This window comes from Podarcis muralis, chromosome 13 (genome assembly GCF_964188315.1).
Source record: "Podarcis muralis chromosome 13, rPodMur119.hap1.1, whole genome shotgun sequence".
Taxonomy (NCBI): domain Eukaryota; kingdom Metazoa; phylum Chordata; class Lepidosauria; order Squamata; family Lacertidae; genus Podarcis; species Podarcis muralis.
The window spans coordinates 8,456,136-8,467,833 of NC_135667.1; the positions used below are offsets into that span (position 1 = coordinate 8,456,136).

Consider the following 11,698-nt stretch of genomic DNA (forward strand, 5'->3'; position numbering starts at 1 on the left):
CTCTTCCTTTCCTATGCTGTGTCAAAGGAACATTAGAACCATGTTATATAGTGTTTTCAAATAGGTACATCAGAAAACACCATAAAATGGGAAGTGGGAATTGTCCATCAACATTCCATATCCCTCACTAGGAAAATGATCCATGTGGTATCTGGCTTTGAGGGATTGTTTGCGGTGTTGGGTCAGAGAGAGAGAAAATCGAAGTCTGACCCACTGCTCTGCAATCCTGTATAAATGTGCTGACAGAGGTAATCTTGCATGTGGTGTTGGAGAACCCTCACACTTTGATGTTGGGGGATGTCAATGAAGGACATCATGACCTTCATGGCAACCATGGGGCTGTCTCATTACATCAGTGGTCCAACGCATGTAGCTGAGCATGCCCTCAACCTGGCCTTCACCTCACCCATTGATTTACAAGCTAACTGTGAGTCTATTGCCATGGATAGTTGATTGCCGGCTGAGGTATGGGCTTACTGCAGACCCTCCAAGTGTCCCTACTTTCCAGGGAAAGTTCCGGATTTACATAAGTCATCCTGGTTTCTTATTTGGAACTTGGAATGTTCCACTTTTCCTTAGGCTGACCCTATTTTGATTGCTGAATGGAGATAGCTCAGTCTATGGTTGCCATATTTCAAAAAGTGAAAATCTGGACATAAAAGCTCTTTACCTTTTTTTTTAATCTGAAGGGGGTGGGAAGGTTTGGGCCAAAGTTTTTTAAGGAATTTTGCCAAATTCTACACTTCCGACATGGGTTGCCATACATGATAACAGTGTCCTATGGCTGAAACCCAGCTATGCCTGGGAAATTCTGGATGTATGTCAACCTTAGCTCAGTCAGTCGGGCATGAAAATCTCTAAATCTCTTAACCTCTCATGGTTGTGCATCCCAGCTCCTCACTGGGCAAAGGGGGTTGGACTAAATGACCCTGGGGTGTCCCTTCCAACTTTACAAGTTTATCATTCCATGGCAGGATGTCCCTCTTTTCAGTGGAGTAATGTTGGACACAAACCTTTTTCTTGACTGGCTGTACTAGAGGTGGGCTTATTTTCCTTCTGCTAGGGTTTGGGCAGCTCAGCCAACAGTAGTTAAGTTCTGAGTTTTCATCTATTGTACTTTATCCCAGTGTGATTTAATTTTACATCAGCTTATTTTGTGTATGATTGCCCTGTAGGTCCCCTCACCTTTATGGCACAACTGTATTGTGCTTCATGTCTATTCTCCTGAGAAATGTGTGCTGTCCAGTGTTTGGTAAACCTGGAGTTTGGAAGCGATCTTTAATTTGGGATTTGTTGCTTTGTAATGCCCAAGAAATTTATTTCATTTTTAGCTTCCCTGTGGAAACTAAACAAATTGGCACTTTTTGTGCCACTAAGGAACAGAGGTAACATGTGCACAGACTTCAGAAAAACACACAACCCAATGTTTCTTACGAAAAGAAATGCCCCTTTGAGCTAAAGCTTTGAAGAAGTTCTCTTTCTTTGCAGTTCTCCAAATCACTATAATTTGTTCACCAATGGAGGAAACAATTAGAAATCAGACAATGAGCAAGCCTGAAGTGATTATAATAAATAAGTCTCTGTACCATGAAGGGTAGGGGCATGAGAAAGGAAGGGCTCTATCAGTTTTATATGTTTCTCCTCCCTTATTTGTAGGTCAGAATTGAAATCAGAGTGTTAGCATTCTTAGGTGACATTTAAGGAATGTGTCTGTCGTGCTTTGGTTCTAAAATAAGACTTGTGGATTTTCCTTATTTTGCTGTATTGGCAGAGCCAGGCATCATCCACTGCAATCTGTTTATGTCAGTCAGCTGTTACTGATAGACAAAGGGGAATCTGGATGTGGAAAGAAGACAGGCTGCCTGGATGTGGTGGCTATTGGTCTTTCTGTTTCTGTTGTTTCCTACTATGGGAAAAGTAGATACTATGAAGTGCCCCATTCAAAATCCATTTCCAATTCCACACGAGTGGTATCAGCCAGGTGACTTCATTATTGGTGGGATTGCCTCTCAGATCTGTTATACTTTCTATGAAGAGTTCTTCAAGGTTCACCCTTCAGAGAATATGTTTGAACTTCCACAGTAAGGGTTTTCCCTCACCTTCTGTATCCTTCCAAATCCCCTTAACTTTTCCTTCAGGTCTTCTAGACTGTAAAGCCAGCGATAGGGAATTTCTTATCACTGACACCTAAGAGCTGGTGTAGGAAACTTTGTTTTTCTCTAAAGAAGAAGAAGAAGAAAAGTTTGGATTTGATATCCTGCTTTATCACTTCCCGAAGGAGTCTCAAAGCGGCTAACATTCTCCTTTCCCTTCCTCCCTCACAATAAACACTCTGTGAGGTGAGTGGGGCTGAGAGACTTCAAAGAAGTGTGACTAGCCCAAGGTCACCCAGCAGCTGCATGTGGAGAAGCGGAGACACAAACCCAGTTCCCCAGATTACGAGCCTACCGCTCTTAACCACTACACCACACTGGCTATTTATAATAATAATAATAATAATAATAATAATAATAATAATAATAATAATAATAAATCTTCCATTAGAAGAATGAATCTCAATTTCATAATTGGTTGCAGACCAATTGTGATAATGAACCAAAATTTTCTCACAGTAGTTCTAGCTGCCTTTTTGATTAGTGAAGATGAAAAAAAAAAATTATCTGACAGTAAGCACCATTGAACTCAATGGGATGACCCTTCTGCTACAGTCTACTACGTGATAAGTCCCTTTGAATTCATTGAGACTTACATCCAGATTAAGCATATATAGAACTGCAGCTTTTATCGGCCGGAACACACCTCCTTTGTGATCACCTACTAAAAGAGAAAAGGGATGCGGGTGGTGCTGTGGTCTAAACCACAGAGCCTAGGGCTTGCTGATCAGAAGGTCGGCAGTTCGAATCCCCGCGACGGGGTGAGCTCCCGTTGCTCGGTCCCTGCTCCTGCCCACCTAGCAGTTCAAAATCACATCAAAGTGCATGTAGATAAATAGGTACCAGCAGGAAGGCAAATGATGTTTCCGTGCACTGCTCCGGTTCGCTCAGTCATGCTGGCCACATGACCCGGAAGCTGTAGGCCGGCTCCCTCGGCCAGTAAAGTGAGATGAGTGCGGCAACCCCAAAGTCGTCCACAACTGGTCCTAACGGTCAGGGGTCCCTTTACCTTTACTAAAAGAGAAAGCATTATTATTATTTTTAATCAAATGAGTTTTATAGGTCAATCAAGAGATTAACAGCAGGTGTGTCAGAATACTGTACAGTATACAACTGTCCTGATGAAACATACATTTTCTAATGACTGTTATTCCATAGCTAAGAAAAAACATATACAATAATATTATTTCAATCTGAATTAGTTTGAGATAGAACTGACTCCTATTGTTGTAGGTTGACATGTATAATACAGTTCCCATCTGAAATTTTCAAAAAATTCACTTTATGTGCAGTATGATGACAAAATTCTACCAGCATGTCCTTGCCTTAGCATTTGCTGTAGAAGAGGTAAACGAGAACCCCAAGATATTGCCCAATATCACTCTTGGGTTCCATATCTATGACAGCTATTTTGATGCAAAGATGACCTATCGTACCACACTTGACTTGCTCTTCAAATCACATCGTTTCATCCTGAACTACAAATGTGACACTCAGAAAAACCTCATAGCCATCATCGGGGGACTTAGCTATGACACTTCTTTCCATATGGCTGACACCATATCCCTCTACAAGATTCCACAGGTGGGGTTTGTGAATGTGGTGATATGTTAATTTCCACAATCTACACTTCTCCTGTTCCTTTATGAGTCCATTTATGTGTCCCATTCATTTATGAGTCCAATGCAAGATGCTCATATTAGTGTCTAAGGCCTGGACATTTTTTAGCCCTAAAGAACACAAAATGCCCTTTTGATAGTTCCCATTTTACTAGAAAATTTTACTAGAAAGGTTGCTGAATTTAACTCACACAGAAACTACCAATTGCTTCAACTATTTGTTGAATAAACAAGCATATACTCAAATAGAATTCTTCTGGTTTCCTTCTGTAATATGAGTACAATTTCCTTTAGCTCACTTATGGTTCATTTCCCACTGAGGAGGACAGTGATACAAGTCGCATCCCTTCCTTCTACCGCACAGTGCCTAATGAAGCCCACCAATACATGGGGATTATCAACCTGCTTAAGTATTTTGGGTGGACATGGGTTGGACTCTTTGTTGTGGATGATGAGAGCGGACAAAATTTCTTGCAGACTATGGAACCTTTGCTTTCCCAAAATGGAATGTGTTCAGCCTTCACACAAAGTCTCCCAAAATTACCCCATTTTGATATGTGGAATGAATTGTGTGATTCATTGTCGAGTCATTATACAGATCTTACTGATGACAAGGCCAATACAATCATCATCTATGGAGAATCTATGGCAACTATATGGCTGACAGCTAATGTCATTCTGCGAGATCCTGAAAATGTGAACAGATCATCACTTAGAAAGGTTTGGATCATAACAAGTCAGGTAGATTTCATATTGTTGGGGGTTCAAAGGACCTGGGATCTTGATCTCTTCCAAGGTGCCATTTGCTTCACAATTCACTCAAAAACAATTATAGGGTTCAAGGAATTTCTTCAGAGCATAAAAATGGATGGTAGAGACGGAGATGGTTTTCTGAAGGACTTCTGGGAGCAAGCATTTGACTGTACTTTTCCAAACCCCAGTGTCCTCGTGGACATCAGTGAACAATGTACTGGAGAGGAAAACCTGGAAAGCCTTCCAGATCCAATTTTTGAAAGGCGCATGACTGGTCACAGCTACAGTATCTACAATGCTGTGCATGTGGTGGCTCATGCTTTACATGACATTTATTTAACTAGGTCCAGGCACAGAACAAGGAGGGGTCATAAAATGTTCAAACTTCCAGAACTTCAGGCTTGGCAGGTAATGTATTTTTTAAAAAATAGAACATTGTGTCCATTAGTATAATATAAGACAATTTCCAGGTTCTCATCTGGAATTGTACGTTTTATTCACTGAAAGCATCTTGCACATCCCCCCCCCCATGTTGATCTTTATTATTGTTAAAAATATACATTTATACAACATTTATACAAGACTCTCTGTTTTTGTTTGTAACAAAAAGAAGCAAAAATACCTTGTACACCTAACAATACACATAACAATACAATTTATGAAGAAGAAGAAAAGAGACAAAAGAAAAGAAAGGAAAGGAAAAGGAGAATATGTATATGTTTGTGTGTGTGTATGTGTGTGTGTGTGTGTGTGTGTGTAGGCAGTTGAGGTTTTAAAAAGACTTCCAAACATTCTCATTGTACATTATCTGTTTTCATTTTTTTCATTACATTTCTGATTTTTTGTGAAGTTATTGGAATAACTAACTCCTTAATTTTTTCTTTTATATTGGCAACTATTTGATGTCTTTTTAGATATTGTTCTATATCATCTTTATTTTCTTCCTTTTTCTTATATAACTCTTCAAAATATTTCACACATTCCTGCATTATTGTCTTTGGGTCGTCTATAATTTTTTCTCCTATTTTTAGCCTATTTATCAATTTTTCATGTTTCGTTTTCTTTATTTTCCAAGCCAAATATTTGCTGGGTTTATTAGAAAATTATTTTGATTCCAAATTTTTAAATTCCAATCCATTTCCTGTTCAACTTTTGTTTTGTATTCCAATTTTAATAATTTAATTTCCGTTTTTATATTTTCCTTTTTTGGATTTTTTAAAAATTCCTTTTCCTTTTTTTAAAAAAATCATTCAATATTCTATTTTCCCCCTCACCTTTTTCTTTTCTTCGTATAGCATTTTTTTTATGAACTATCCTCTGATGACTGCTTTACTAGTATCCCAAATTATTCATGATTCTGTATCTTTTTATTAAATTTAAATAATTCTTGCAAAGTTTCTTTTGCATCTTCTAGTATCTTCTCATCATACAATAGTGAGTTGTTCAAATTCCATCTTCTTATTCCTACTTGCCACTCTAGTTTTAATTGAAGTAAAATCAGATTGTGGTCCGAAATTGTGTTTGGTAGGATCTGTGTCTCATTTATTCTCCCCAATAAATCTGTAGATAGCCATTTGGCATCAATCCTACTTGAAATTGTTTTGGTTCTAAGAAATAGGTGTAATCTATTTTTAACTCATGTTTGAACCTCCAGGAGTCTTTTAGATCCAAACTTTCCACCAATTTAAAGAACTTAGCGGGTAGTGAAAACATATTGCATATTATGGAGTTAATATTGTTACAGAACTGGGGTGGGGGTCCAACTATTAATAAATGCTAGGATTTGAGTTTTTTTGTAATATGATGAGAGACTGAGGGTGTAAATAGGAGAATAAACCACATTTCTTGAAGCACAACAGACATTGCTGAGTCTTCTGTTCTCCAAAGAGACACAGACCCTGTGTGGGCACCTGAGATCCCATGTGCTTTTGCCACAGCTTGGCAGAGAGACAGGTGCCGGGCTTCTGTAACAATATCAACTATAGCAGAATTGCTGATTTTTCACTCTTGGTTATTGAGAAACAATACTAGTAAACAATACTAGAAAAGAACTGTGTTTCAAAATCATGGCATTATGTGCAAAATCTGCATTGCTTCCTCTCATTTCGTCTTTTTATCCTTCAATTAGCTTCACCCTTTTCTTGGTGATATTTCCTTTAACAACTCAGCTGGAGAATCCATGACCTTCACTGCTAAAAGGGAAATGGAAGGTGGATTTGACATCATGAACATGGTCACATTCCCAAACAGGTCTTTCCTCCGAATCAGAGTTGGGCAGGTGGATGACAATGCTCATGAAGGAAAGAAATTCATCATTCATGAGGACATGATCATGTGGCACAAAGGTTTTAACCAGGTCCAGATCCTTCATCATTCTTGTTACCCCCTGCATTAGCTACATAGATGTAGCCTGGCAGAAGAATCACTTCTTTTCTACATACAATCTGTCTTTTTTGGACAGGGTCATGGGAATAATGCGGCCATCTACCACATTGAAGGATTAGGTGCAACAATGAACTGTAAAAAAATAAAAAGAAAAGAACCCAATGCTATATTTTATGTAGTTGTTATCTGCACCTCATTTATATATGGCATTTCAAAATGTATTTGTGAGGCAGTAGTGGGTAGTCTCTATTTGCATTGCATAAGTGGCAAATCATCCCACCCCCGCAAATTTAAATGCCACGTATAAAAAGTCTTTAAAAAAATGAAGAAAGAAAATAAGAAAATGAGAAAGGGGAACGGGGTATAGTAAATCACTATAACAATTGTTTACAGTTAACTATTGCATTTTTTAAGCTAGTGTATTTTGTATAAATGAGTTCCAAGTTTAATTACAGATGTCTATTTAAAGTCGACATCTAGAAACAATCCACTCATACATGGTAGGCATAGTTAGGTCTTCAGTCCATTTAATAAATGGAGTCGTACATTAATCTTTCCAATGCAGCAATATCAGTCTTTCGGCCATAGGAAGGGTAAGGATAACCCATTCATGTTGTCTAGTTGTCAAATTCTATACACTATGTATGAAGTTAGTTCAAAATAATAGTATTCTCTGGTTTTTATTGTTATTTTTTCACAATTACATTATATAATCCAGTACTTTCTCCTAAAATCTATTAATTATAGGACATTGTAAAACCATGTGTTTTAAAGAAGCGTTATCCTTATTACACAAAATGCTGTCTTAGACAATATTTTTCTACACAAACATAAAGACAATTCAGTGTGGGAATAGGGGTCAAATATTTTTCTGGTTTGACATTGCATTACATAACTTTCTCACTGACATAATTGTTTCCAGAGATACCAGTGTTCTGGTGTATTTTGATCCTAATACTGCCCATCAAACAGAAAAGCCTCAACTCAGACTCCTTTCTTGTATATGGATAGGTGACTCCTATTTCTCTTTGCAATGAGCACTGCCTCCCTGGTTATCAGAAGAAAAGGAAGGAAGGCGAAAAATTTTGCTGTTATGATTGTGCCGCATGTCCAGAAGGCAAGATTTCAAACCAAAATGGTATATGACAATGAAATCATATTTTCTTTTTGTTAGAAAGTGTTAATATGGCTTGTTTTCTAATACTGTATTTACAAATGTTAATATATATATATATATATATATATATATATATATATATATATATAGTACAGTGGTACCTTGGTTCTCAAACTTAATCCATTCCAGAAGTCCGTTCCAAAACCAAAGCATTCCAAAACCAAGGCACACTTTCCCATAGAAAGTAATGCAAAATGAATGGATTAATCCACTCCAGACTTTTAAAAACAACTCCAAAACAGGAATTTAACATGAATTTTACTACCTCTATTGTTGTTCTGTTAATGGTTCTCTTGACTTTGCAGCTTTTATCCATTTCCACAGTCACACATGCAATAAATCAATCAGTAGCTGTACTGGGTTCTACACAGTCACAAAAACAAATGAAACAGGAAAACCACACAAACAAAAATGCAAAAAAATTAAATAAATAGCAAAAACAGTAGCACCAAATATAAGCTCCAAATATCTAATCGGAAGCGTGGGGCTCAAATCAGAAACACAACACTCCAACTGGAAGAGGAACACTCTAATCAGAACTAAAAACGTAGCACGTTTGGTTTTCGGGGAAAAATTCAGAAACCGGAACAGTTACTTCCATGTTTGCAGCATTCAGGTTCAAAGTTGTTTGAGAACTAAGCTGATCGAAAACCAAGGTACCACTGTGCTTCGCTTGGAATGATTTGCAAATGTTTCTCTGCTGACACCATTATCCTCTCAAGAATAATTAGTAAAACAAATACTCCTGGTGCAATACTTTCTACATAGATTTGAGAGTAAGCCCCAATGAAGATAGAATAATTTAGTTTCAAATTAAAGGTAAAGGTAAATGTACCCCTGACCGTTAGGTCCAGTCGCGGATGACTCTGGGGTTGCGAGCTCATCTCGCTCTTTAGGGAGCCGGCGTTTGTCCGAAGACAGCTTCCGGGTCATGTGGCCAGCATGACTAAGCCATTTCTGGCGAACCAGAGCAGCGCACAAAAACACTGTTTACCTTTCCACCAGAGTGGAACCTGTTTATCTACTTGCACTTTGACGTGCTTTCGAACTGCTAGGTTGGCAGGAGCTGGGACTGAGCAACGGGAGGTCACCCCATCGTGGGGATTCGAACCACCGTCCTTCTGATCAGCAAGCCCTAGGCTCTGTGGTTTAGACCACAGCGCCACCCACGTCCCAGTTTCACATTAAGATAACCTAAAAAGGAGACATATTAAAGTGATTAAACTGCTATATACTCAGCAAACTCAGCATAATATAATATTGTCTAGGAATCTGACCTACTTCTGTTTTTCAGATATGGATGACTGTTTCAGATGCCCAGAAGATCAATATCCCAACAAGAACAAAAATGGATGCCTCTCCAAAACTCTAAACTTCATTTCAAATGAAGAACCATTAGGGATCAGTTTAGCCTCAATTGTTTTGTTTTTTTCCATTGTTACAACTTTAGTGTTTAGTACTTTTGTGAAGCACAAAGATACTCCCATTGTGAAAGCCAACAACCGAGACCTCACCTACACTCTCCTCATTTCCCTTCTGTTCTGCTTTCTCTCTTCTTTTCTATTCCTTGGAAAACCTGGGATAGCGACTTGCCTTCTGAGACAAACTACCTTTGGCATGATCTTCTCTGTTGCAGTTTCTTGCATCTTGGCCAAAACTGTCACTGTTGTTGTAGTTTTCATGGCCACTAAGCCAGGGTCAAACATAAAGAAATGGGTGGGAAAAAAGTTGGCCTACTCCATTGTCCTTTCCTCTTGTCTTATTCAAGCAAATATTTGTACTTTGTGGTTGACAACTACTCCCCCATATCCTGATTTAGATATGTACTCTGTGACCACAGAAATCATTGTGCAATGTAACGAAGGGTCTGTTGCCATGTTTTATTGTGTCTTGGGCTACATGGGCCTCCTGGCTATTGCCAGCTTCAGTGTGGCATTTCTGGCCCGCAGATTACCCGACAGTTTTAATGAAGCCAAATTCATTACCTTCAGCATGTTGCTGTTCTGCAGTGTTTGGCTTTCTTTTGTTCCAACCTATCTGAGCACGAAAGGAAAACACATGGTGGCTGTGGAGATCTTCTCCATCTTGGCCTCCAGTGCTGGGTTATTGGGCTGCATCTTTGCTCCTAAATGCTACATCATTTTGCTGAGGCCTCAGCTAAACAGTAGAGAACAACTAATAAGGAAAAGGATGTAAAAAATTTCTTTTATTTTTCCCTATTTTTTAATGAAATTTTTATTCCTGCATGAATCCAAGGCTGTGGTTATGGGAGAAGTGACACTGGATTCAGTGGTGGGATTTTTGTTAACTTGAGGAGGACCTGTGAGCAAGGTGTACCTAATCAAAGCCAGAGATGTTTTTTCGAAGGCACTAGAAAAGTTAAAAAAAAACAAGTCAGAAAGCCATTGAAAATAATCTCAAATGCCTTAGATAGCTGGAAATAGGAGCAGAGACAGCCAATTATCAACTTCATTTCTGACCTCCCCCACCCTCGGTATTCACCAGAATTTAAATCAGAGTTTCAGCACTCTCATCTACTATTAATAACATGTTTTTGTAATCTTTCGATTCTCAAAAACAGTTACCGGGGGCCTCTTGTAGAGCTGTATTGGCATCACCAATAATAGCCAGTTCTAGCTAAGGATGAGCACAGGAAGGTCTGCATTTTTAGAAAAGCTGGGAGGCTATGATGTTGTGGCTGTTGATATTTCTGAAATCCCCGGTTGACTGCACAGAAGATACTTTGAGGTGCTCAGTGAACAATCCATTTCTTTTTCCACATGAGTGATACCAGCCAGGTGGCCTCATCATTGGTGGGATAGCTTCCCAGCTCTTTTATGTATTTTATGAAGTTTTCTTCAAAGAGCACACATCACAGAATATTTGAGGTTCCACAGAAAGAGTGTTTCCTTCTCTACATTCCTCCAAATCCCCTTTCCTTTTGTGTTATGCCTTTTAGATTGCAAACCTCAGAATTGAATCTATAAATATCTGAGTTGTTAAAAAACCATCCTGGTTCACTCTGGGCACTCCTCTTTCTCAATCACATTCTTAGTCTTGTGCATTATTGGAAGCCTTAGATATGCCTGTTAATCATCATCACCATCATCATCCTTTCAATGTATTCCCTGGCATCCACATCCCTCCAAATCTCCTTTCTCATTTTGAAACCAGCGTTTTCACAGCTGCCCTGCCAATGACCTTTGAATTACTTATGTGGAGAAGAATTTGGCACAAATTATGTTCTAAAACATGAATGCAGGTTTAGACTAATATAGAAAGTCTTCGGTCAGCAAGTGGCAGCACTATTCTCGGTGGATTTAAATTTAAAAGAAAATGGCATGTTATACATCACAGCAAACTCTTTGAATCCTTTTTATTTGTCATAAATAAGTATATATATATATCTGTGTGCACATGTGTGTGATATTAATTGGAGCCAAACTACATGGGAAGGGAGTGAACTCTTTCATCAGCCCATGGTGATCATGTCAGTCTACCCAGGCAGTTTCCCACTCATGCATGTGCTGATTTGAAAGCCTTCTGGCCACTGCTTACAAGTGGGTTTCTAACATAGCATTTGCTTGTTTGTTTGCATTCTGTATATGCTA

The 11,698-nt window shown here is 38.6% G+C and overlaps 1 protein-coding gene across 1 annotated transcript; it reads left to right on the plus strand.

Annotated features, from left to right (window-relative positions):
* The first annotated feature begins 1,908 nt into the window (after positions 1 to 1,908).
* LOC114583577 (vomeronasal type-2 receptor 26-like) lies at positions 1,909 to 10,531 on the plus strand. Its single transcript, XM_077917830.1, has 7 exons — positions 1,909 to 2,081; positions 3,446 to 3,737; positions 4,067 to 4,933; positions 6,654 to 6,881; positions 7,922 to 8,048; positions 9,382 to 10,251; positions 10,455 to 10,531. Exons 1-7 carry the CDS (start codon positions 1,909 to 1,911, stop codon positions 10,529 to 10,531), a joined length of 2,634 nt encoding a protein of 877 aa, XP_077773956.1.
* The last annotated feature ends 1,167 nt before the right edge of the window (positions 10,532 to 11,698 follow it).

What these genes read in the sequence shown, in the direction of transcription:
- LOC114583577 (XM_077917830.1), top strand. Translation starts at nt 1,909, where the DNA reads ATGGGAAAAGTAGATACTATGAAGTGCCCCATTCAAAATCCATTTCCA. An exon ending in CCCTCTACAAGATTCCACAG is followed by an intron (nt 3,738 to 4,066) that starts GTGGGGTTTGTG and finishes AATTTCCTTTAG; the next exon opens with CTCACTTATGGTTCATTTCC. An exon ending in GGCACAAAGGTTTTAACCAG is followed by an intron (nt 6,882 to 7,921) that starts GTCCAGATCCTT and finishes GTATATGGATAG; the next exon opens with GTGACTCCTATTTCTCTTTG.